This window comes from Mastacembelus armatus, chromosome 15, assembly GCF_900324485.2.
Source record: "Mastacembelus armatus chromosome 15, fMasArm1.2, whole genome shotgun sequence".
NCBI classification, from domain to species: Eukaryota; Metazoa; Chordata; class Actinopteri; order Synbranchiformes; family Mastacembelidae; genus Mastacembelus; species Mastacembelus armatus.
Genome location: NC_046647.1, coordinates 22,211,246 through 22,238,156, shown reverse-complemented (window position 1 = coordinate 22,238,156; position 26,911 = coordinate 22,211,246). Strand labels below are relative to the sequence as shown.

The following is a 26,911-nucleotide window of genomic DNA, read 5'->3' as shown; positions in this document are numbered from 1 at the left end:
CTTCTCAAATCAGAGTAGTTGCTCGTTTTTTCATGACAGTAAAATCAATAAACTGTGTTTTTGATCCTGATCACACAAACAAGATGTTTGAATATTTGACCTCAGGCTTAACAGAAAGAAAATGAAAATAACTGAAAGGAAAGAAAAGCTCCACCATATTGTGAAACACTCAACAGTAAAATGTAGAGAAAACTGTTTGCAGCCATGAAGTGGATCTGTAGTGAAAAGTACCACTTTCAAATGAAAGGTTCAGCTTCCTTCAGTCCAGAACAGCAACAGACATTTACAGTGTCACTGGAAAAAAGACAAATCCAGCATCAAAATCAACACTGAGTTAAAGAATAATCTGATGGACGCAGCACTGGTGATATATTAGCTTTGAAATAAATAGCACACAGTCAATAAATATGAAACTGAAGGACATTTGTTGCACTGAAACACCGACTGAAGGTGAAGTCTAAGATGGATTAGTAGCTACTCTCCACATCACAGCTGGAGAAACATCACCTGAGCAGGTTCACCTGAAAAACACCTGCAGACACACAGAAACACCGAGACCCTGGCACAAAAACCTAAGAGTCTCTTTATACACTGGATGACGAGTCGGCAGGCTCACGTTTGTGGATTTGTCTCTTTATCAGGTCCTGACTCCCCAGAACCTGTGAGAAAACTCAGAAACATGTCTCTTCAATAAACCTGGTTCACCTGCAGGTCGACACGACTCCTGCACCAACTGTCCCTGTGTGACCAGGGTGGTTTTCAGGTGAACCTGTTGGGACGGGGTGAAAACGTCCGTGTTACATTCACTGCCACTATGAACACGTCAGACACACCTCAGGTAAAACTCCCTCATGTGCTGCCTTGCTCTCCAGCCAGACCAGCTCAGTCTAGACCCCCCTCCTCTCTAAGTCTGAGTCCGGACTGAGGGCAGAGAGAGACCCCCATGTCCTCCTCAAAACCACAGCAGGAAATTCCAGTTTTTATGGCTTTTGATGCTTCGTTGTTCTGTTTTTGTTTCTGTGCAGTCGCTCTGAACCAAACAAACCTAGTCCGCCCCTGGAATAACGACAGGGTGCTTCTATATTCAATGATCAATTATTCATCAATCTGTAAATTCAGATATTACAAAGGCAATTTAAGGCAAAAGCATTAATTTACTCATTAACCCTATTTATTCTCTTTGTCTATAAATAATTAAATAAACTGCAAAACTCAGATAATTAACAGATAATTAGTAAAATGTACATTAGCTCTATTCAGTCCCATGTTGATAACAATAAGGGTTATTATTATCAGCCTGATGAGCGGCTGCATGTCTGAACTGAACAGCACTGAGGTCAAACACACTGATGGTGACACAAACCCAAACCCAAACCCCAGAATGAGACGGGCTGGAGGGGCAGCAGAGACCATGACTGGGTTGTTGCATAATTTCTTTCTTTCTTTTTTTTTAAGCGGAACCATCAGGCAGCGTCGTTTTAAACATTAATGCACAAAAAGTCTTAAACCAAAGTGGAGTTTGCATAAAGAGCGTTTGCACAAATCTGTGAAAGGTGGTTTGTTGCTGCAGCCGATCCACAGGAAGTGGGCGGGGCTACACGTTGATGGCGTGAGCGTGCTTCTTGCACAGAGGTTTGTCTTTCTTGGAGTAGAAAGGCTGGCCCTCCAGGTTGATGTGGCAAACCTGCACGAGCACAAACATGGTCAGGTCATAACCTGAGACCAGCAGCTGATCAGTTCACTCAGACCTAAAACACGTCAGACACCACAGTTTCTAACTTCCTTAGTGCTGCATGTGTCCAGTCATGCTGGTTTTATTTGTCCAGGTTTGAGAGACGTGAAATTCAAACGCTGAGGTCTGACGTGACGTCAGACTAACCCTCAGCTCAGGAGGAAAATCTGATTTAAATAGTTTTTGCTGTGAGCAAGAAAACATCAAATCAGCCAGACTTCCCCCCAAAGCACGACTGGACTACAGGTCCCCCTCTGAGCTCTGAGCGGACCAGAACCTGGACAAATCAAACCTGTACAGGGCGGACAAAGGTTCTTACCGCACACACGAAGCAGGTGTCGTGCCAGGTGTGACCCAGAGCCTCGATGAACTTGTCCCCAGCTTCGACTGGGAAGTCGCAGCCGTGACACTTGGTGCTGAAGAGTGCGACGTAGTCTGAGCGAGACAAACAGACGGTTTTACCTCAAAGATTCACGTGTTGGCAAACATCAGGCCGCACAAGTACTTTAATACTTTAACTTCAGTGCAGGCTTTTACTTATAACGGAGTACTTTTACTGTATAGTGTGGTATCAGTACTTTCAGGTACCTTTCTCGCAGTACGGCTCTCCGTCCTCCATGTGGAACAGGCTGTTTCCGAAAGGTTTGCCACAGGCTGCGCAGACGAAGCAGGTGGTGTGCCACGTCTGGCGCAGAGCGTGCATCACTTCCTGCAACACATGACGCAAAACAGCATGTCAGGCAGGTGTGTGCTCTTCCACACAGGGCAGACTCACCTGTTCTCAGGTGAGTCATCAAAGCAAAGTGTTCGGTGAAAACGCATCTCACCCCCATGATCTTGGTGCTGCAGCGAGCGCAGGTCGGGGCGAAGAACTCCTCGTAGCAGTTCTCACAGTAAACGTTGTTCTGCTCCTCCACGAAGCTGATGTCAGCCAGAGACGTGTGGCAGTAGTGACAGTTGAACTCCTCGGGGTGCCAGGACCGGCCGAGGGCCACCAGGAAGGGGCCCCTGGAAACGAGCACAGGTGTTTATCAACAGGTCTGCAGCCTTTTCTTTACCTTTTCCCTTCTATCGCTTTTCATTTTGTGTCTTTGTGTGAAACAGTAAAGGAAGAAAAGGGAACCTCAAAACTGTGGATGAGCACAAATTATATTTATGGAACATTATTAGTGGAAAATGTGCAAACAGCTGCTGCGTGAAGAGAAGACGCACCTGATGACGCTGTTGCAGAACCCACACAGAGGCGTACGGCTGCTGGCAGCAAACCTCTCCGCCCTCTGGGCCACGCCCCTCGCCACTGGTGGGAAGGGGGCAGGGCTCTGGGTGATGAGGGCGGGGCTTGGGGCAGGGGGTCCGGCGGCAGAGGGGTTGGGGATATATGCCGGGGGGGGGGGGGCTGCCTGGGGCAGAGGCTGCACCTTCATGGTGGTGGTGGTGGTGGTGGTGGTCTTACTGGGGTCGAACTTCTCAGCAAAGTTGGTGTCGCTCACCCAGGGAGGTCTGTTAGAGGATCCAGGACCAGCAGGAGCGGCGGCTGGAGGGCGGGGGTGAGGTACTGGAGCCTGAGCCTGAGCGTGAGCTGGAGCTGGAGCTGGACCTGGACCTGGACCTGGAGCTGGAGCTGGAAATGATGAAAACATTGAAAAACTTCCAGTGGATCAGGAGAAAGAATCACTGCTCATCAGTTTACAGATGTTCTCACCTGGATGGGAGGGGTAGATGCAGGCGGTGCTCACCACCTTGGGAGGGGCGGAGCCAAGAGGAATCTGAATGGAGCTCTGCTGTATGGGGGCATGTTGCACTGGGGGTTGCTGGTAGTGCTGGGGGGGTGGGGCCTGTGGATGGGGGTGCGGGGCCTGTGGATGGGGGTGCAGGGCCTGTGGGTGTGGGTGCGGGGCCTGTGGGGCCTGATGCATGGCAGGAGGCTGAACGTACTGACTGGAAAAGTATAAAAGATGATCATTACAATTTCTACAAAGTCAAACAACTGACTGAGCTTCTGTTGTTTCATGTTTAGCAGCTCAGGAAGCTTGATCTGATCTACTGCACAGCCAGCTAAATGAACATCTACAGGGGCCACCAGACCAAAAGGCAAAATTGAGGCTGTGTCCACATCCCAGAGGTTCTTGCTGTTTCCATCAGACCTGCTGTTTGAACCATGTCTGTCAGGGACATGGACCAGGCTCCGGTGTGAACCCCCTGAGCTCCTAAACTGCCACCATGCACAGACTGAACTGAAATGTGAAGAACAACAACATCATTTGTGCCCAGTTTCCTCCAAAGCTGCTGGGTTCCCATATGTTCCTTCCAGTTTGGCTCCATCAGGAGCTTCTCCATAAATGTCCAACCAATGTGAAGCGTCCTGGTCTCTCCACTGCCCCCCCTCCTCCATGTTGGTGTTTCCCACACTGAATGATGACGACAGGCGACATGTGCAGAGGAGGGAGACGTTAAAACAACCACATGGATTCTGATCTGACCGTTCTGAGGGCGCTCGCACACTCACACATCGGATAGGAATCGGATCTAGGACCACATATGCAGGTGGCCCAGATCTGGTCTGAGAACATATGGACTGGTCTGTGGGAACAACAGGACTGAGGAACATCAGCTGGGATGTGGGCGCAGCCAAACATCAACAAAACCCCGTTAGCACAAAGAGCTTCAGTTAGAACCACCATAAAAAACTACATATCCCTTGAGGAACAAGCAGCAATTTGTAAGAAAGCGAAAGAAACAGCGAGGATGTTGGACCTTTGTCCTTTAGGGCCAGTTAGAAGAGACTTACTCGGATGATGCAATGATGAACTTGTTATGTCTCGTTACTCAGCAGTTACATGGTCCTGAACTGAACGATGAACCAATGCTGCCAGGGTTAGGGTCAAGTCCCATCATGGTCTCCGGTTCTAGACAGAAAGGCCTCACTATACTTCAGATGAGGTGCTTTTAGGATCCTCTAGCACTGGATAAAACTTCCCTTTTGGTGATAAATGAGGTCTGACATTTTCTTTCCTTTCTGAAAGTGAAGACCAGACATTAAATCTACATCATCATCAGTCGCTTTAGACTCTTCAAACTATTCCTGTCACTTTCTGTGTCAACCCCATGATTGTCTTCAGAGGACTATGTAATACTTCAGAACATTGCTGACCCACGACCAATGACCTCTGCAGCTCGATCTCTGCAGCTCACCTTCAGGTGTGGACCTCACAAAAACACCTCGACCTGGGCGAGACTGAGCAACGTAAAAAAAAAAAAACTCATGGATCTGGAGCATAGTGAGGCCTTAGGTCCAGTCTTGGTAGATAAGAACTCGGAGAGAAAGAAGCCTCTGTTTAGTGGCAGATGGGGTGTTATATCATGAGGAAAGGGAGGCAGCGTGAAGCGGACTAAACGCTGGATCTGTACCTGGAGACTGCAGCTTTGTGCTGGATGCTGTAGCCAGCTGACTGTCGCTTCAGGCTGCAGGTGTAGAGAGAACAACAGCAGAGGTTACCTGAAGATCCGACACCTGTGGGCTGCCTGGGGCTACACCTGCTGGTGTTGGTGCTTTAGTTCGATCTTTGGACCACATCTGCATTTCTTTGTGCTGTGTTCACTGTTTCCCACTGTCTAAATACAGGTTCAGACAGAATCTATCTGCCGGTCATCTGTTCATTTTCCAGCATGTTTTCATGAACAAACCTCTAAAAGCCTCCGTCCTCTAACTGCTCAGCAGCAAACAGCAGACAGACACAGTCAGAGACCAGCTGGTGAACATACTGGAGCATTTAGCAGCTAAAGATTCTGAGATTTCCCTTAGGAGGTGGTGGAGACCAAACCCAGAGCTCAAACTGAGGGAACACTGGGCTGAGACTCAGCAGGTGGACTCAGACACTGCTCCACATGGACCAGCAGGTTGATCTGTGGCTGCTGGAGCTGGAGATAAGCTGTTCCTGATAATGTCTTAGATAACACTTTCTACACCCACAAATGCTAAAAACGCACCTAAAACAGTGAGCCTTCCTGAGGATTTTTCCACAAACAGAACACACCTGATTACAACCAAACACAAACAACAAAAGTCCCAACACACTAAGAAAGTCAGAATTTGGATGAGCCACAGGCTGAACCTGGTTTTAGCCATTTTCAACACACAGAAGAAATGAAGTAACTTGAATGAAACAAAAAGCAGTAGAAATGCAGTAGTACTCCGTATTACAGCATGGATCTTTACTTCAGTATGAGACTGGGACCACATGATTCCTCCAGTCAATAAAAATATCTATTGGTCTTTGTCACTCTATGATGGACAGGCTCCTGTGGCCTTTACAGCGCTCCGATTGGTCAGTGTCTGATCCTCGGACATTAACCTGAGCAGGTGAGCCCTGCAGCATCAGTTACCACGGTGATATACCCCTAAATAAAAGTGAGAACACCTGAGATAAGAGAGAGCAGGACAGCTCAGCTACTCAGCACTTTCATAGGTCAAAGGTAAACTCTTGGTTCCACGTGTGTGCAGGAACCTTAAACCCCCGACTCTGAATATGGTCTGCAGGTCATCAGAATCTAACCAGATGTGCTCCCTGCTGACTGGTCACCTGTGAGGGTTGGGGACAGGGGAAATGGGGACAGAGTACGGCGGCGTTAACGGGTGGAGCGGCGGCGGCGGAGTTGATGCAGGTAGGAGTATGCTCAGTAGAGAGGCAGCAAATCTGGACATGACATGAACACTGTATATATACAGTATATACCTTTTTATTGTTATACATGCAATCCTCAGCAGGCTGCGTGCACACACACACACACACACACACACACACACACACACATATATATATATATATATATATATACTGTGAGTATATATATATATATATATATATATGTATATGTATAGTCTGCTTACACACAGGTTGGATTAATTCAAACCATTATTGCTCTCATGCAAAAATCCAAATGCTGAATATTGCTCAGACAAAAGTTTTACTTTTCTTCATCTGACCCCAAAATGAAAAATGATCACAAATCACAAACAAAATGTCACTGAAGTAAAAAGATGATCAAGTCATTTCTGTCCTTTGTGCTAAAAACTGCTCATCTCGCTGCCTTTTATTCTGAAAAATCTTTGTGTTTCAAACAAAGCATCAAAGTGTTTTTCTGTTTTTCACCAAATTTAGCTCCAGTTTTCAACAAATTTCCAGACGACTGTTAAAACATGTCTCACGGCTCAAAGCTGAAACGGCTCATTAAAAGACGTCTGTGTGTTTCAGGGTTGAGACTTCCAGCTGAAACCTCCCGCAGGACGAAGGAAAACCACAGCGTCTTTATTGGCGGATAAAAGCTCGACCTCTGCTCCTATTGATTCAGGCTGAGTCATGGGATGACATATCGAGTCTGACGGGGGACGCAGGCAGACTGGAGCTCTGAGTGTGGGGGGTGCATTTGGTCGGATGTCAGTGCAAACAGACGGGGAGGCAGGACGATCGATGGTGCATAATGGAGGGATGATTAAATAAGTGTGCGGTGCAGAGAAAGCTCCATCCATCAGCGCTGAGACAGGGAGGATGGGGGGGGGCGAGCCCTGATATACAGTCTGCTACTGGGTTAGCTAAGATGTGATGGGATTTCAGACGATGTGTTGGACAAACACTCAAACCACAACAGCAGCTAAAAAACAAGGAAACAAAGTGAGAGGCCGTATCAGAGCTGCAGCCTGCAGACACAAACCCCCTCACGGTGTTTCACGTCCTACGCTCCAACGCTCAGGCCTGAGTTGCTGATTTGATCTGGTCCTTCATTTAAACGTTACATTAAAGATGTTTGTCCAGATTTCTGTCTCTGCTGAGGGTCGTCTGGAGCTGTTGTCTCTTATCTGGTCTTAGATCATAAACTCTTCAGGTCTGGTACATCATTAGGACAGTTGGGGTCTTAAATGAAACGATGGCGGCAGACGTTTACTGCGGCAGAATCAGTGTAAAGGAACTGTCTCATGGCGTTTCCGTGTTTTTGAAACACTTGAGATGATGACGGGTTAGACGGTGGAAGAAACTGCTCGACATACGTTCATCACACCTGGACTAAAGTTAGGACCCGTGACGTGACACCTGATGGTCTTTGGGCCTGAGGCGTGAACTGGGCGGGGCTGTGGGTTGAGGGTGGGTGGGGATTGAGAGGCCAGGTGAAGTGCACAGGGGCAGAGTGAACAGGTGAGGAGCTGGGGCTCAGCAGCTGCCTACCTGCTCCTCCTCATTGCCTCCTCCTCCTCCTCCTGCTGCTGCTCCTTCTTCATCTTCTCCTCCTCTGCAGCTGTGAGAAAACACAGGAGAGGACATGTTAGAGCAGCTGAGGTGGAAACACAGGGTCCCTGGTGTTTCCCTACAAAACATACTGTAAAAAAATGTGCTGAGATCGATCAAAGTGCAGAAAAATGAGACGTATTTCTACAGTTATTAGATTATTACTCAGGCAGGAGGATTTTACTGGACACTATTATTTGAATGATGCACTTAAATCAGAAATTCCTGTTTGCTAAAATAACATTAAGCACTCAGGAAAGGAAACTTACAGGACTCGGTTCCAGTTAAGTGGGCCAGGACCCGGAAAGACTTGGACTGCATGCTGGTGCTGCGGCGGCTCCACTCGGCCAGGTCCGGGTCCTTCTCCGCAGTCTGGACGGCCTGATAGACCGGGGAGGCGCTGTCCACGTGACGATCTTTAACCAGCAGAGTGCTGCAACTACAGAGACAGGCCGCCACAACCCCCACCCCCCAGCGGAAACCAAACTGAGTCAACAGCAACAGCCAGAGCTTTAGTCTGCAGCCTGAGTGAAGATGGGGAGCTGGGTGGACTGCAGAGGGTGACGTTTGGGTACGCTGGAGCACTAAGGGGTTTTGAGAACAACTGGACTAGTGAGGTGAAAAGAAGAAGAGGACGGAGCCTTCTTCTATCAGAGATCTGAATAATGTGCACACTGCTGTAAAATATAAATGTATGAAATGCAAATGTTCAAAGAGCAACATTTAGATCAGATGGTTTGTTAGACCCAGAATCAACAGATGAAAACCACCAAAAGAAGGAGAAAAGGGCTCAGAACATTCAGGACTCCTCCTTAACGCTGACCTGTGTTTCCTTCAGCAGACTTCTCTAACATCTCTAACAACTGAAGGAATCACATGTTTTCTCTGTTGGGTTCTGATTTTGGATGCTGGTCCTCACTAACAGAGTCTGACTGGATAACTGTGGCAAACTGGGGCAGGAGCTGGTCCTGGTTTTGCTCAGGTTATCATTTCAGTCAGCGCAGCTTTGTTAGGGAATAAAAACAGAGCAGCTGAAATGAAGAATAGCTACGGAGACGGTCGGAGGAATCTCATTTTCCTTCTCAGGGGGAAAATGAAGGAGTTTTCATGCACGTCTCCTGATGCAAGTTTCCAGCAGGACGGAAAAGGGACTGTTAGTAAAATGTGTGCAGAGGAATGGAAGAGGAGAACACAGCATATTTGTTTCTTCCATCATCACCACAGCAACACACAACCCAACAAGAACGACGACGGGTCTCTGGAAAACTGCAAATGAAACAGAAGCAATAACCAGCCCCAGTCAGAAACATGCAAGACGCTGGAAAAGCAGAAGAACCTGATCAGGTAGGACTTTGCTGCTGTGGAGAAGACTACAGAGCAGAACCATGGGACTGTTTTCATGTGAATGCAGATAAAGTTGGGTTTCCCCTCTGTGAGGTCTATCCCGTGACGGCGTAAACTCTGGTTTCTGTGTTTTGCAAGGTCAGAATCAAACGTGTGGAATAAGGAAAGAAGGAATGAGTTAGAGCTGAAGCCGTGAACTGACTGGATCAACCTGCGGGCGATAAGCAGCACCAGAGGGGTCGTATGGATTTTGAGGTCAGGTGATGCAGCTGAAATCTGAATGCAAGATCTGAAATGTTTTGTCTCTTTGTGTGTGATCAGCATGTAGAGCACTTCCTGTAAGAACCCGTGTCTTTAATCTGCACTGAAGTGACTCTGAAGATCCAGATATTCTAACCAGTCGGGCTCAGAGACGCCCACACATTAGCAGGTAAAACCGACGTAAAACTGCATCAAAAGAGGCTCCGCTGCACAAGCAAACCTGCACATCAGTCTCCAGGGGTCATAGAACCTGTGCTGGGAACATGACACTAATCAGAACAACCACCAGCTCACACCTGAGCCGACTGACCCGAGGCCAAAATCAGAGACACCAGAGACACCGGAGGACAAAGTCAGGACAGGAAGAGGAAACGGAGGAGTGGGACCCAGAACCATGAGCAGAAAGAAGAGGCAGAAGATTTAGAAAAGAATGAAAGAGGAAGAAAATGGAAAAGGAGTTTGCAGAGGAGGGAGGGGAAGAAGAAGACAGCACAGAGACAAACAAATAATGTGAAGGAAGAGAGTCCAGGTTCAGACAACAGAAACACCTTTCTCATGCTTCGATTGACGTTAGGTCTCTGAAATAAAGACTGGAGAGTGTCCACATGATGAACATGTTACTCCTGCTTTAGATCCTACATGTGGAAATAAAATCCAGGGTTTGGAGTCGCTGCTGCAAATGTTAGCAGACTATTCAGTGGGTGTTTTCAGGGATGCTACCAACAGGCTAATTTGAGAGAAACAAACAGTGAGGGGGGAGCAGGAGGAAGAGGAGGAAGGAGAAGAAGAGGTTATGGAGTTGATTGGGGGGGGGGGGGGGGGGGGGTAAATCTCAGTTCCCTTGTTTTATCAGCCCTCGGTCAACCCAGAAGTGGTCCTGTCCCAGAGTGAGGAGGAGCCATAACCGAGGACACATAACCTTCCTGTTACAGACACGCCCCTTTATCTGAGATCAGTTTGTGATTGGCCGCTGAGGACAGGACGTGTCATGTCAGGTAAACGTTTCCTCAGTGCTCTCTGCTTGTACCTTTTCCCTGAGCAGGACTTCGACACAGGGAAACGACACAAGCGAAGGAAGCGTGGATGCAGTTAGTGGAACAGGGATTCACCCTAAAGGTGTACACCCACAGGAGGTCAGAGGGGGTGGAGCTCTTACCTGGCGTCGTGCCCCTTGGCCTGTGTCTGCCCTGCGATGGCGTCCATGATGGAGTCCTGGGAGTACATGCTGATGGGCGTGTTGTACTGGGCATGGATGATGGTGGCCTTACCGCCTGGGCCCTTCACCTCTATGGGCTTATGGGTAGAGACGGCGGTATCCTTCAGAACGCTGGGGCTGAAGCCGGCGCTGAGGGATGGAGGGGGCGTGGTGATGGACAGGAGAGAGGGAGGATGTATTCAGGTGGTGAGGAGGGAGGACAGGAAGGAGGGTGGTGTAGTTAAAAGGAAGTAACACACAGCAAACACACACCAAGGCGCCATCATCACACGCTGGCGTTTTTCTTCTTCATGCAGCAACGAACAGAAACAAGGCGGCTCAGGTGACACAGGACACCTGCTGAAGACCTGCCCCTGATCTCAGTTTACACCACGAGGGTTTTGTTTCACACTACAGTGACTTGTGATGGTTGACCTGATGTTTTCATTGGAGTGCCTGAAGAGGATCTACCCACAATCCAATGGCTGCTAAGCCTTAGGTCCCTGTCCTGGTTAAAGAGGCGACACTGAACTTTTCTATCAGACAGAGTTAGCCTGAGTCCTGAGTCCAGGGCACAGGGGCATCTAACACTTAGAAAAAAACTGAATCAGGAGCAAATCATGTTAAAAATCAGGCTGCAGCTGCAGCAGGTGGTGGTTGAGTCTCAGTCCGTCTGCCCTGGACTGAGGTCACAGCTGGTTTACAGACGATCCAGATAAATGGCTGCTTTTATTTGAAACCCTGGCTTCACGTGTCTTTGGGTCTGTGCTGCAGGTTTTCTGATCTAAGTCTAACAAAATATTTTATTCAGCTTCATTTCACAACAAGCGGAAACAAACATCAAACCAACGAAACACACTCAGTGGGACTCAAAGAGACGAAGAGCTGGGTCTGATTAAACCCGGCATCGATCGAGCGTCATGCTTCCAGCAAGAAAACAGAAACACAGCCGGACCTACTCATCATTTCCTGTTCTACACATCCTGATGTGTCCCAGGATGCATGCAGACCAACGCACTGCAAACAGCAGAGGAACAGAGAGGCCTCCAGCTTTCAGCCGGACACACAGCAAACCAGGACAAAGCACAACCGCCCTGCGACCCAGTCCATCCAAAACCAGGAGCAGCACCAAACCATGCTTTACACAGGCCAGCGCACAGAGCACACACATCCATGATGCTTTCAGCAGGACAGGATACTAACTTGGGAGCAGCTGGGGGGAAAACCTTGTTTGTCCAACAGACGGAGACAGGAGGAAATAGAGAAGAGATAACATCATTAAAAATCACTTTCCCAGTTTGTTCGAGTCCTTCAAGTGAAGGTCGAGGGGAACAGATCTAAGAACAGACAGCATCAGTTACAGAGAGGGAGGAAGCAAAGGTCAGAGGTCACAGAGGACTCCCGGATCCCCTACGACCTTCAAATCTGTGAGTCAAGAGATTCTTAGTAAGACCAGAACAACCAGTCGTCCCAGTTTATGAGCCAAGAGGTTTCTCCTGATTGGGGAGGTTATTCGTTGCTGCCAGGCTCAGGACTTTTCCTTCATCACCACAGAACAGTGAACGTGTCCAGCTCCACTTGTCGCTGTGAGCAGAGAGAAGCTGCAGAGGAACCAGAAACCATAAACAGTGACGGCCGTTCTCAGCGTCTGGAGCTGGTTTTTGGAAAAAGACGGGCCTCCCATTGTTGGTGAGGAAGAACCATGTGAGCCAGGCCAGCGGTGTGGCTCCCTGCTGGGTTTTTAATAGTTTCATTTCATCCCCTTTGAGCCGAGAGAAGGGGTCAGGGGTCAGGAATTACTAAGGTGGGGTTGCAGCTCCACTGGTTGTGTTACTGTGCAGGATGGAGGTTTGCAGTGTGGACCCAGAAGCTTCCCTGACCTTTAACAGCAGCCAGAGGAAGCAACAGGTGTTTGGTCTCTCAGTGACACAGTAACTGAATCACACTGTGAACTGAGGAAACACCACAGGCATGCTGGGTAACAGTGTGTGTGTGTGTGTGTGTGTGTGTGTGTGTGTGTGTGTGTGAGTGAACAGTTATGGTAACAGGCACATATTTCCCTCTCATCACAGCTTTGTAATGCTCAGGGCTTAAAGTGGCAGTGTGTATTCTGATCTGTTACAGGACTGTGTGTGTGTGTGTGTGTGTGTGTGTGTGTGTGTGTGTGTGGGTGGGTCTAATGCCCCTCACTAACAGCTCTGTTTGTATCTGGGGCCAGAACCACAGTTCCTGTTTAGAGGAAATCACTTCATTAACAAAGAACAGGAATCTTCTGTGTATTTCCTGCTCAGTGAAACAATCAGACCAGTGTTTGTTTGTTACTAACAGTGTAAATCAGATGCATTAACATTTCCTTCTGGTTTTCTGAAGGAGCTAACTCCACCTTAAGGTTTCTCGGACTCTGTTGCCCATATTTAGCATTTTGTTTCTGGCTTGTGCACCCCCCTCCATGCAGATGCTTCCTAGACACGTTTCAAATAAGACTCCTTCTCAAAATGCAGATTCCAGCCCTTGTTTTCTTTTTGGGAGGTTTTCAGACACTGAATGTTCTGATGTGCCACATTTCTCCCTCAGTTCAGGGTCAAAGGTCAACAGACCACCAGAGCAGAGGAGCTGCTGGGGGACAGAGGTGTCAGAGGTGGAGCTGAGCTACGGGAAGTGGAGGCCAAAGAAGCAAAGTCTGTCTGAGAGCTACACAACCACACTGGACACAAGAAGGAACCACGATTCAAATGTTTGGCTTAGTTGCTGCAGTCAGGCCTCAGTGATGCGTTCGCTTACTGCAGGATGTTGTGAAGGTTTGTCAGGTACTGATTTAGGTTCTAAGACTACCTGCACAGTCTGCAGCTACAGCGTCTGATGTGATGTAAATGCAGCGTCATCCAGAGAGACTTTGACTCTTCAGCTCGGTTCAGTCAGGTTCAGATCTAAACTCCTCCTCTGCTCGTTAGTCTCTCTACATACCCCGCGGGACGACCCGCCTGGATCGCTGCCATCTCCCTCAGAGTGTCCTCTGAGTACAGGCCGATCGGGGAGTTATACTGCTTCCTGTGGGCGGGGCTGACCGCCGCCGCTCCCCTCCCGGGAGAGTCTCCCTCTGCAGGCCCGGAGGAGGCGCTGCAGGCCGACAGGCGGCCGTTCACCTGCACTGACTGAGGGAGCAGAGAGTTGGGTAACACCTTTAAATATCCGATCAATATATTGCATAGACTGTAAAGGTTTCTTTAACAAATTAAAACACCTCAATATTCCTGCTTCTTGTTTTGTTTTCAGATATTTTTCAGATACCAAACAATGTAGTGCTACGTTTAACTCCACAAATCCATGACATTAACGCACATCTGCTAGAAAACATTTGTGCCACATTTGAATATATCAAAGTTCATATATATGAACATAAATATTATTATATTATATCTGTGTGTCTTTGTTTGTGAATTCAGTCGATGCTTTTATCTAACGCAGCATAAAAATGTGCATTTTATTCTGACAGCTCCACGTCTTCAGGTTGATTGTTTGAACTCTCTCTCCTCCCACAGAGAAACATCCAGTCCTGCACAACTGGAATTACAGACTTTTCACCCAACACTGCAGTTTGTGGGGAAAACTGATGAAGTGCATGTTTGTCTTTTTTCCTGCAGCCAGCAGGAGGCAGCAGCTCGCTGTTTTGGAAAATGCTTCCATATCTAGACACTTGGTCCAGTCAGAACAGACACACTGAGCATGTTAAATTGTTAGGCTCTTGGTCTGAGGGTCCCAGACTGAGCCTGCAACCTGACCCTGAGCCCAGACCTGCAGCAGAGTCCTACAGAACTGAGTTCAGAGCAGGAGAAGCCGTAGACCTGCAGCAGAGTCCTGGTCTCAGGACTGGTCTCATGGAGTCAGTCTGGGATCAGTAAAGACGCAGAGACGGCCTGAGGACAGAACATCTGGACTAACTGTGTGCAGGTGAACCAAGGAGAACAAAAGGGGGAAGCAGATACCGGTCTGGTTACTACATTGTGGATGAAGCTCAGTGAGAAATAAAAACAGCTCACAGCATCCAGACTTTACTGCACAGCAAACGAAGCAAACGTCCACGGCTTAGAAAGAAAACCCAAACTCACAGCAGTGAAACATCAAAACATGATGAGAAACTGCAGTTTAAGATTCAAACAATGAAACATTAAAAACTGTCTCTGGGGTCAAAGTTGTACTGAAAACTGGGATCAGAAGACCAGTATCCAGACTGGAAACATCAGCAGAAATGCATTATGGGATAACATACCTGCTGGTGAGGGATTATGGGAATAACGTTGTCCATTCTGGGTGGCGCCATCGGAACCGGACGCTTAAACCTGCAGAGCAAAACAAGGACACAGACGTTGAGATTAAGTTTCACAGTAACTGTTAAACAGAACATAAGAACCTGCCTGGTCTAATCCAAATACTCAGACAGAACAAATCCCAGTTTTAATATTTTCGTTTCCAGACCCCAACGGACTTCTGGGTAAAAACATTAAGGAAGCAGTGTGCAGCCATTTCATCTAATCCATGAAATCCTTCAGTATGTGGGTCACAGTTTATTACCAGAGAGAACATCTCTCATTCACAAGAATAGAAAAGCAACAAACAAGAGAAAAGAAAACACTTCAAATAACCAGAGGTCAGAGGTCAAAGCACAGACTATGGTAAACACATCACACAGTAAACATGTCAGGCTGGAAACACAAAGACCTTTCAAAGAAAGTCGATAAAACCAGAGAAAAGAGGGAGGACATGAGTCTTTGCACATTCAGACACTGGATGAGCCCATTACTCTAAACATGGAAGCTGCTTCACGTTGGGCCTGTGAGGTTTAAATTATTCTGCTGCATTTTCAGAGTAAAAAGCTCATGGCTTTTATACTCAACTGACCTAAAAAATAAGACAACATTTAAAAAATCCTTTCTCTCTTTTTAAAAATCTCTTCACAGGAAAAGCTTCTGTCCTTTAGGCTGTTTCATAAACCTGCAGCCCAAATGACATGTAGGTGGAGTCTGGATCTAAACCACACAGAGCGCTGTGGCTTAGTCTCGAAAACAGGTGCACTTTGGTTCAGGTCCCAGCAGAAACGTCACCTCTGAGATTAAACCCAGAACTTCTGTGGCGTCTGAGCACCTGTCTGCCTGTGTTTAAACTATTTGCATTAACACCAGCTACAGCATGAGTGTCGATATTTAGCAGTGAAGCTTCATCAGAAAGTAGATCAGAACAGGAACGTTCTGAGCCCACGAGCTCAAACCTCATCTAGAGTCCTGGTCCATGAAAAGAACCATTAATCACAGAAATCTGAAATCCAGCATGTGACAAAACAAACTGTTGGTCATCATACTCCTTTTGTTGAAGGAACAAACCTGTGACCCTGACATGAAAAAATGCACTCTGCATTATGTGTGTGTGTGTGTGTGTGTTTTCTGTGGCCCACTTCACTAACAGAGGCAGCTGAAGGGTCAACAGAGGTCAACCTCACTGTGCAATTCACACTAACACAACAGGGAGGAGGAGAAAACACGAGTGACGCTCTTCACCCGGACCTGTTCTTCACTTCGTCTCATGTCTCTTTCCATCAAATCTGCTGCTCATGTGTGTGTGTGTGTGTGTGTGAGTGTGTGTGTGTGTGTTGTCTGTCAGGGACATGCATCTGGCTCCGGTGTGAACACCCCGAGCTCCTAAACTGCCACCATGAACTGTGTCAGACTGAACTACAGTGCAGTAAAAGTACACATACAGGACTTCCTGCTGGTTCTTACTTGGACATGGTGAGTGCCAGGTTGTAGCTGGCCATCTTGATCTTGTTCTGGGCATCCAGGTGCGTCATCCCCTCGGTGCTGACGCCATCGATGGCGACGATGACGTCACCCTGGATCAGGTTCGCCTGTGCCGCTTTGCTCCCTGGAGTGATCTGTGGAAACACAAAGACACAAATAGAAACAAAAGCAAAATAAAGTCCAGCTTCATTCAAACGTGTCCCGTAACACACACCAGCACCAGCACAGTCGGAATCTTTCCATCGTTAAATCACAGAAATATGAAACAACTGATGAATTGGAAAAAGAGCGGATCAATGATCTCAGGATCAATATGTCTGCACACTAACACCAGCAGAGTGCGACAGCTGTTCACAGAGCCCTGAGACAAACCCTCATGAAACAGCATCCAAGAAAAGAAAATCCTGATCCAACGCTGAGCTGCTGTGGTGAAACCCTGAACCGTCCAGAACGTGTTTCAACACACACTCGACAGGGTCACAGATGCCTCATGGGAAATCACAGGGCAGCTGCTGGGAGTTGATGTCACACACGTGTTTGTGTTGAACAGTGAGGATTTGATGCAGCTTTAAAATGAGAGAGGACAGTGCAGGAAAAGGCGCTGTGGCTTAGTGGGTTAAAGCACCTGTCTTGTAAACAGGAGATCCTGGGTTCAAGTCCCAGCGGCGCCTCACACAGCAGCAATGGATGATGGTTACTTTCCGTGTTTCTGTCTCCTTTTGGGAATGAAACTGACCGTTACATCATGTTAAACCTTCTGCTGACTCCAGCTGATTTCAGGGTCACTCAGCCTGCACATTATTCCACCACAGTCAGCCGGATTAAACCGAACCAACGTCAACAAACTGAGCCTGAACAATGTGAGGCCTGTCCTGGCTGCAGCGTGTCCTACTTTCACTCCGAGCCGTCCACACTCAGCACACACACTTTCACCACTGCGACGTTTCCACGCTGTCAAAGCAAAAAGGAGCAGGTTTGAACCCGTCTTCTTAAAGGTCCAGCTCGGTTCAGGGGACAAACACCTGTGTGATGCTGCACAAAGCAGAAAAGATGGAAAACTACAGTTGAAGAGTGTTGGGAGGTGTCATCTATAAGAGAGGTAGCACGTTATTAAGCCCTATTGTAGTTATTTTTAACAAATATATTAAAACACATCAAAACTGAGTCAACGCTTCACATTCCTGCAGTGAGATGCTGCAGGACAACAGCTGCAACAGCAGGGGGAGCGTTGGGTGAAAACCGGACTTGTTGGAACCAGCACCTCTGGCCTGATGATAGGAAGCCATACTGTTTCCTTTGGTTACAGGCAGCACCAGTCAGTCACAGATCAATGAAGGAAACAGGAAGTGATGTCAGAGCTTTCTCAGTCCTCCATGACTGACTAATGTACAGTGAAGTGGAAACTGTGAAGGTGGAATTTACTGCACACATAGTGACAGTGAGTGCAGGGCTGAGGAGCTGATAACACCTGTGTGTGTGTGTGTGTGTGTGTGTGTGTGTGTGTGTGTGTGTGTGTGTGTGTGTGTGTGTGTGTGTGTGTGTGTGACCTTCAGAGGCTAAAAACAGCCTTCGGCCCGTCAGCAGCTACAGCCGCTCGCTGTCACGCTGCAGGATGTTCGGTGCTGTCAATAGATTTCTGCTCAGATTCTCAATATGAGGAAATGATCAACCATGGAGCCCAGGTGCATGATGGGAAGCATAACCAACCAACCAAACCTGTGTGTGTTTGGACTGTGGGAGGAGAAAACCCACACAGACACAGGGACAACATGCAGACTCTACACAGGGTTCAGACCCTGAACCTTCCGCTGTGAGGAGACACAACCCGACACCACTGTTCCACCGCGCCACAACTGTACTACTGAAGTGATGCTTAGTTGTCTTGAGAGCTGACAGTTCTGTTTCCATCTTTACAGCAGAGAAAACTCTTCATATTGTTTTGATTTTACACAAATCATGGTGCAGTGCTCTTTTCAGCCCTGGGCCCCACATCCAGCGGTGGGAAGGTCCTCAGGTCCTACACTTCAGTACCAGTAGAAAACCAGTGGCTGCTAATGGACCAGTGTGGTGGTTCGGGCTGCTGAGACTGGCCTGTAATGATGAGTGCAGTGGGCAGTCATGTCATGGCACCGTGCTCTGACGAGGCACTTCTCCAATCAGATGTTGCAGATAAATCAACGTATGTGTCGTGCGAACGGCTGCAGGGGCTTAACGAGACGCTTTTCATGCTTCAGCTGCTGAAGTCACTGGTCCTCATTTAAAGATAAACACTGACGCACTCACAGCCAGTTTGCTTTTCACATTATTGCGGGATTTAGCTTTGAATGGCTCCTCTGCTCCACATAAAGGCACCAGGACACTGAAGCACAAGCTTCAGAGAACAGAAGCTGAGCTACAGAGACACAATAATGCGTCTAGAAATAAATGTAAATGTTTTCTGCAGGTTTAAATGGAGCAGTTTGTAATAAAAAGACGGGTCTCAGACGTTTGGCTCGGTTTTTGAAGTGATTCATGTTTCAGTGCCATGAAACAGTCAAGACCTTATTAGGAAACAGTGAACCTGTAAATAAAGCATCAGCACTAATCTTCCACAGTTGTGACCACACTCATGTGACGTTTGATGACCAGTAAAATCAGCCTGGGTGTAAACAGCTGAGGCCGAGAGATGAAATCATGACAAACTACAGTAGGAGACAGAAAAAGCCGGAGAGAGCCAAGGGGAAGCTCCTCGTCAGCTGTTCCTGAATGACTGAGCCTGCTGTCAGTGTGTGTGTGTGTGTGTGTGTATGTGTGTGTGTGTGTGTGTGTGTGTGTGTGTGTGTGTGAACAGCTGCTGGACGTCATTTATTGTCCCTTCAGCTAAAAATCTCCAACATAAGACACTCGGTTCACTGACCTCCCTCTGTTTATCAAAGGACTGACTGATACTTTGTGATCTGATCGGCAGCAGTACTTAGTACCAGCTGTGGTACTTTGTGTAGTAGTAGTAGTAGTAGCAGTAGTACTGTAAGGATTTCTGAGCTCAATGAGCCTGAGAGCAGCTGAACTGTAAAATCTATCCCAATGAAAATCAAACCAACAGTGACTCTGTCCAGTTAGAGGAGACACATGAGGGACTGGTCCTGTCTGCATCACATCACATTAAGCTGCTGGGTGAACCTGCAGCTCCACCAAAGACCATGTTTGATTTCTCTCACAGCTTTTTGAAAACATGCATCAATAACACACAGAGAGTTTCTGCAGGACCAAACCCTGAGAGCAGCCATAAGGGCCAACCAAGAGAAGGTCAGAGGTCAAGAACCACAGATGCAACGAGTTCTCCTGAAGCTCTGAGGACGACGGAGAAGTGCAGAGCGAGGCAGCAGAGGTCTGTCTTTGTGTGTCTATTCAGAGACGAGGCTGTGAAACCAACACCGGCTCCACTTTTAGGCCTCAGGCTCCGCTTTTGACCTCACTGACAAATCCTGGCAGCCGTCACGCCCCGTGGGGCACCGGGGGCCACCAGGGGCCACAGAGCTCACCCGGACAGGCCTCACCTGTGTTTCAGAGCCAGCCACAAATCACAGATCACAAAACCGTCCACACAGAACAGACGGTTCAGTGTGAGACAAGAAGCAAAGGAAGCAGCTGTAAAAGACCAAATCACCACTTTTTATTTTTATATTTGTCTCCAACCAAGTTTCTGCAAAAAGATTTTCACAATGTCTGACTTCAATGCAAAACTCTCCTCCTTATCAATTCCTTCATTCATTCATGGCTGGGAAAGATCATTTTTTCCAGTGTAAATGAATGAGTTTTAGGTATTTTCTGTCCTGTGATTGTCCTCGGTGTGGTTTTTAGACGGTCTTCAACTGCCTCTGTGTTGGAAAACTGCTTTACTTTATTTTTGGCGTCACTTTATTTTGACGACAGGAAGGACATCTAACAGAGGTCCCCAGTTCTGAGCACATGTCCAGCATCTGAGGACGTCCCTCCTCACATACAGACACAGAAACTGTCAGTCATCCCTCAGAAACTCCTGAAATGAGCTCAGCTCTACGAGAAAACTGAGCTGCAGCAGTGGTTCAGTCGGTCCCATCCTGGGTTTGGCACTTTTTTATATGATCAGTCAGATTTTGCACTTTAGGAAATCAGAAACATGACACCACCGCAAATAATAAATGAATGTGAACTGACCTGATGGTAAATTCATGCAACATGCAAAAGTGTCTCTTACCCTGGAGATGGTCAGTGGCATGTTGAAGTCCTTCCCCCCCTGCAGCCTGAAGCCCCAGGGTCCAGGGCCGGGCAGCGACACGGTGTAGGTGCTCATTCTTCTTGACAACTAAAAGATCCTCCAACAGGGACGACTGCGATCAAATCAAACTTGTGAAAAACCCCACAGCGGCTGGAGGGACGTGGTGTAGGGCCTGCACCGAGGAGCCTCTGAAAGGAGACAGAGAATCGGCCGTCAGACAGGTGGAAGGTGAGGAAACCAGGCGGACATGGACGGGAGATAGTGTGTGAAATGCACGAAGCAAAAACTGTAAGAGAAAGACGAGAAAGAGTCGGAGCAGGACAGAAAAAGCTGAGAGAGGAGAAAGAAGAGGACTTGCCTGCTCAAAGGAGCTGAAGTGACAGCCTAAGAATAGCCAGAGATAGCACTGTGGCATTGTGGGGGGTGGAGGGGTGAGGCGGGGTGGGGGGGTGGACTTATATGGCATGAAAGGGGACACCTGGTATGCCAGGCCCGCCGTGATTCACCAGGGCTAATATAGACCCAGCAGATTCTTCTAGACGCCCCCCACCCTCCACTGTCACACCCAGGGTCTCCCACTGAGCCAATCGGGGGCCACGCCGGAAAACGTCCCATTATCTTTGAGGTGATAAAGCCGAACCAGAAAGGCCACGGGTGAAGCAGCTCTGATAGCTGAAAGGTCAGCAGCAGTTGCACAGTGGCAGGTTCAGACCCCGGATGTTCCACTGCATCTGCCTGAGGAGTTGGCCTTTATTTTTCTTTTCTCAGCTGCAGCGTCCATCACCAACCCATCTCCACTAATCCTAAATGGTGGATCCATCCTTTTTCCTACATACACTGTCAGAAAATGTTTTTTCCCACCTATGAGCCCAAACCCAGACATCATGGTAGACCAGTGGTTAGCACTGTTGCCTCACAGAAATAAATAAAGGTACCAATCCCGGTGGACCCGGGCCTCTCTGTGTGAAGTCTGCAGTACCAGAACCAGCGGCGATGAAGGCTGACCGCTGTGTGGCTGAATGTCGGACCAAAAAGCGACCCTTCATGCACCACACAGACTCCAGCCGACGGCCAACCAGCTCGTACGTTCTGCGTACGTTCTGAGGAAATACCTCTCCACAGCAGCAGGGGGCGGTAGTCTTTGTTGGTCATTCAAAAAGGGGCAGTGGGAGACCTATAGTGCAGATATACAAAGTGGAACCAAAGCAGCTGCTTCTACTCCAGAATATGAAGAAGCTACAGGTGGAGCTGCTGTTGGCAGGACTTGGTCTTTCTCTTCATTCCTTCAGCTGCTGATCCTTCCTGTCCTGCTCGGGTTTCACCTGCTTTCACTTTTCACTGCAGCTTTTTAGCAAACGTGAAACAATGACTAGTAAACGCAGACACTGCGCTGCATGTTGTCTACGATCAGTCTGGTGTTATTCTGTGTCTTTAATCTGCATCTGTTGGGGACTATTTTCCGAGGCGGATTAATCCATATTTGTCGCTCTAATGAGGGGGACAGTGTTTGTAATGGAGGATAGACAGACTGACAGGAGACATTCACTGGTGGTTTGGATCTGGCAACAACAAAAATGAAGAATATTAAGTATTTAAATCAGAGGATGAGGAGCTGCACGGAGACATTTAGGGGATAAATAAAGTTTTATAATGTGCAGGAGTGATGACAGTCGGATCTGTCGCTACAGGAACAGATGGATGTCAGGTTAATGGGCTTTTATTTTGGCAGGTGTTTACAACAGGTGGGAATTTCCTGACACACACACACACACACACACACAGAGCGGAGGTTTTGTGTAACACTTCAGTAACTGCCCAGTGTTTTGTTGATGTCTTAATCTACAGAAGATAAAATCCTCATATTTTGCTTTTTTTTTCACAGCTGGGTCATTGATGATCAGGTCAGATGCTGAATATTTAATTACTGGGGCTTTGTTTTGTTGGGTGTGTGTGTCATGGTGCGGCTGCGTCTCCAGGGTCGCCTGACGTTCGTATCTGGCTGATGTGAACGTGGTGCTGTTGGAGCTGACACACTGGAATGTGTGGCTGCTGTAGATTAACGAGCTATGCAGGTTATGCCTGTACTGTGTGAGCGAACGTCCAAACTGAAGTGGTTCAGTCCTGTCGGTCCAAACGACGACATAGAAAATAAACTAAACTTCACATGGTGCGTTTGGTCCTGAGCCAAAGACCCCGTGGTGCTGTGGACTTGCTGGTTAAAGCACCTGTCTAGTGAACAGGAGCTCCTGGGTTCAAATCCCAGCTGTACCTCCATGAGTCTTACATCCAGTGATGGTCTACAGCTAAAAGCTTCTCCTACAGGGCTTCATTTACACACAGCTTTTAAAAGAACCGTGGATCAGGTAGAGACGAGCTGGTCGACGTAGTGGAGCTTTTAGCAGCTACTTTCAAAACGGATCCTGAAATCTGTTCCTGTGCAGGGACTGGGTCTGATCTGCTCAGCCTGTTATATCACCAGCTAAGTTTAGACGCCTTTGTCACAGCGAGGAATCTGATGGAGACACCGTGGAGATAGTGGTGTGTGGCCAATACACTCAGGATGGTTTTAGTTTGAAGTCAGACTGAGTTGTGTCTGTGTCACAGGCAAAACACAATTATAGCCTCTAAAGTGCCAAAAACGTTTCTCACTGAATCACAGTTCAAATAGAAACACAAGGTCGGGCAGTTCAACACATCTGTACAACTATTGCTCAGATTTCAGTTCAACTCCTTGAGCTAGTTCCTGTTCCTCCCTGGAAAACCTCCATAAAGTTTTAGCTTCTCGGCTGATAAAACTCAGGCAGTGTCCACATCAGAGGTTCCTGCTGTTTGATCCGTGTCTGTCAGGGACATGGACCAGGCTCCAGTGTGAACCCCCTGAGCTCCTGAACTGCCACCATGCACAGACTGAACTGAAATGTGAAGAACAACGACATCATTTGTGCCCAGTTTCCTCCAAAGCTGCTGGGTTCCCATATGTTCCTTCCAGTTTGGCTCCATCAGGAGCTTCTCCATAAATGTCCAACCAATGTGAAGCGTCCTGGTCTCCACTGCCCCCTCTCCTCCATGTTGATGTTTCCCACACTGAAGTACAGGGGAGGGAGACGTTAAAACGACCACATGGATTCTGATCTGACCGTTCTGACGGAGCTCGCACACTCACACATCGGATAGGAATCAGATCTAGAACCACATATGCAGGTGGACCAGATCTGGTCTGAGAACATCTGGTTTGGTCTGTTTACACCGTGGGAGCATCAGGACTGGGATGTGGACTCAGCCTTTAATAAATAAACCCTCAGGCTGTTTCTCACCCAGTGGCTGAAACTCTGAAGTGATTCATGTTTCAGGAACATACTGAGTGGACTCATACAGAGCAGTGAGTCGAGGCAAAACCATTCACAGTTATACGAGCTCAGAGTCAGTGTGTGTGTGAGACTATTTAACGGAGGGGGGTGTGACAGAGGATCTCTCTCTCAGCATTAACAACACACCACTGACCTCAGGGCACTGAATAGTTTGTCATTTTAAACAGCTTCCTAACTGAGCTGCCTTGTTAAGTTAAAGGTCAGCTCAGTAAATATCACGCACACACACATAGACACATGTGGGTGTGTGGGGGGTCACACCTGTTTGCAAGTCCTCAGAAATAAAAGCACTTACACAACAATGTGAAATCCTCTATTCCTAGTAAAAGTCCTGCCTTTACACGTACTGCAGTAAGATAAGGCCAGCGAGACGTCTTCTTCCAGAAACCAGATCCAGACATTCCTGTGCTGAACCAGTCTGTAAACAGTGACGGACGTTCTCAGGGTCTGGAGCTGGTTTTTGGAAACAGACGGGCCTCCCATTGCTGGTGAGGAAGAACCATGTGAGCCAGGTCAGCGCTGTGGCTCCCTGCTGTGTTTTTAATAGTTTTTGGACAACAATGGAGGTCTACGACACAGACCGATAAGCTGAACCAGGTTCTGAATTCACACACATTACGCTGAGGACACCACATTCACTGGTGCTGTCGGTCTCTGGATGGGATCTGGACTCAGGGACACACACACACACGTTGCTCCCTGTGTCCCTGTTGCATATTCATCCTTGTTTAGGGACTGAATCAGGGAACCACAATGTTATTTTAGGGTTCTAACTTGGCATCTTTAAGGGTCAGACCAGGACTTGTTATTTCCAGAATTAAACTGGTTTAAGCTGCTTTCCTGCTGCAGTGACCAGTGTCGATGCTGGACAACAGGACTGGGAGTCACAGCAGGGTCCGGCTCCTGTCAGGTCTCCAGCTCAGAGACACAGGCCTGTATGTTTTCTTTGGATCAGGTGCAGAACACAGACCTGGTTAGTGTAAGATAAATAAATTGACATTAGGATTAACAGGTAAATGTGTTGCAGTCGGTCTGTAAAGACCAAATCCAGACACGAAGCTGCATTTCAGGTCCAAGGACTCAACAACAGTCCAAGTAAACCAGTTTCTGTTCCTGCACATACGGACATGTGACCTGACTAAGGTATCAGAGAGGACAGGTCACCTCCTGTCTCAGGTGTTCTCCACACTAACACCGCCCTCCTGCTCCTGCTCCGCCCAGCAGGGCCGCTCCGTGCACGGACCTCAGCGTGCACCCTGAAAATAAAAGACGTGTAATAAACACCAGGAAGTTATTTCAGGCTCATTTCAGGCCTGGAAACGGACCCGCAGCAGCGTCAGCGGGTGACAGCCGCCCTGTGACCCGGCCGCCGGCGCTGTGAGCCGGGCGGGCGGTGCAACTTGTTGCCGGTGTTGACACCGGCTGCTGATGGTGACGATGAAGAGATTAACCGGGAGTAGGAAGAGGAAGGCGGGTACAAACCGGCAGAAACGGGGTAAACCGGTGTTAAAAGGTGAATACCTGCAGCCGCAGATCCGTGAAGCGTCTCAGGCCGAGCGGGGCAGCCCACGGTCAGTGATCCGGGGATCCTGGTCCGGTCCCCGGCCCGGGCAGAGAGCAGGAGCCGAGGGGGCGGAGGGCCGGAGGGGGTGGTGGATTTTCATTAGCGGGGGGTTTATTTAAAGAGGCAGGAGTCAGACTGAACAGCCCACAGGTGCAGAGACAAATTACATCATTGTAAAAAAAAAAAAAATCAATCAATTTTTATAATAAATATTTACCTCATCAAAACCAAATAAACAAACATGTTTATAAACAATCAATACAACAACAACAAACATCAACAGGTTTGGTCTGACTCGTTTCTTCAACATAAAATCTGCTGTGATATCAAATATTCAGGATCAGGTGTGGAAAATCATGATTATTGTATTATTATTATCATTATTATTATTATTAGGATCCTTTCTGCAGCGTTTGTGCTGATGGAAGCTCAAATGAAGATGCTGCACATTGAATAAAGTGAATAACAGATTTTTATTTTAAAAATAAATAAGTAACATTGACAGAAACATCTACAATAAAACCTGTTTTCACAACAGAAGCACAACAACTAATATATCAAACACCTGTATTTATATTCAGTATCATTTCTGTACGTTCTGCAGTCGGACACTGGGAGGAAACGTGACTAGGAAACGTGTCAGCAGCTACTAAAACCCCCAAAATAACCTCCCACAGACCAACAGCTCAGGTAAGACCACAGGACAAACACCAGCACCGTCCTTTAGCAAATATACACTTCAAATACACGACAAAGACAGAAACACAAGCAGGGAAACACAGACAGAACATCAGCTTTGCAAAGCATCAGAAACAGGCCTCAAGTCCTTCGCTCTTCTCAGATTATACTTGGTCCCAAAACTCAACAGATAAATTAGTCCTGTGCTAAGTCACTTTGATTAAAATCGCTTCTGCAGTGATTTCCAATGATACAGGTGGAAAACGTGCCATAAAACTGGTTCCGTGATTAAAGAGAAGCAGGTTCATTTTACTGAGAAACAACAAACTTGTAAAAACGTCTTGTTTTGAAGAAGATTTCTGAAAGAGATCTAGCTAGTTCCAGACAGCGGTTAAGTGAAGGCCTTTGGTTTTTAAATGTAAATCTGGGTCCTGAATTTGATCCAGTTTAGTCACAAACAGCCAG

The 26,911-nt window shown here is 47.7% G+C and overlaps 1 protein-coding gene and 1 non-coding gene across 6 annotated transcripts; one reads left to right on the top strand and one right to left on the bottom strand.

Annotated features, from left to right (window-relative positions):
• Nucleotides 1-36: 36 nt before the first annotated feature.
• Nucleotides 37-21,272, bottom strand: LOC113131741 (LIM domain-binding protein 3-like). Of its 5 annotated transcripts, XM_026309349.1 has the most exons (15): nt 21,195-21,272; nt 20,816-21,024; nt 16,582-16,733; nt 15,078-15,147; nt 12,014-12,036; nt 10,772-10,960; nt 8,280-8,449; nt 7,951-8,020; nt 5,141-5,194; nt 3,435-3,670; nt 2,945-3,353; nt 2,560-2,740; nt 2,321-2,441; nt 2,052-2,167; nt 37-1,684 (listed from the first exon to the last, which is right to left on the bottom strand). In XM_026309349.1, the coding sequence occupies exons 2-15, from the start codon at nt 20,909-20,911 to the stop codon at nt 1,595-1,597; spliced, it is 1,977 nt and encodes a 658-aa protein (XP_026165134.1). In that variant the 5' UTR covers nt 20,912-21,024; nt 21,195-21,272; the 3' UTR covers nt 37-1,594. The 5 variants fall into 5 exon arrangements, with proteins under 5 accessions (XP_026165134.1, XP_026165133.1, XP_026165135.1 ...); XM_026309348.1 differs by lacking the exon at nt 21,195-21,272 and having other exon boundaries at nt 20,816-21,187; XM_026309350.2 differs by lacking the exons at nt 5,141-5,194; nt 21,195-21,272 and having other exon boundaries at nt 20,816-21,186.
• Nucleotides 17,197-17,270, top strand: trnat-ugu (transfer RNA threonine (anticodon UGU)). The gene has a single exon. It is a non-coding gene; the product is annotated as a tRNA-Thr (tRNA).
• Nucleotides 21,273-26,911: the final 5,639 nt, after the last annotated feature.

Bases quoted from the DNA above. Each gene is read 5' to 3' on its own strand.
- LOC113131741 (XM_026309349.1), bottom strand. From the start codon at position 20,911: ATGAGCACCTACACCGTGTCGCTGCCCGGCCCTGGACCCTGGGGCTTC. The intron at 3,671-5,140 runs GTACAGATCCAG...ATACTTTTCCAG, and splicing joins CACAAAGCTGCAGTCTCCAG to TCAGTACGTTCAGCCTCCTG. The intron at 2,168-2,320 runs GTACCTGAAAGT...TGTCTCGCTCAG, and splicing joins AGAGCCGTACTGCGAGAAAG to ACTACGTCGCACTCTTCAGC.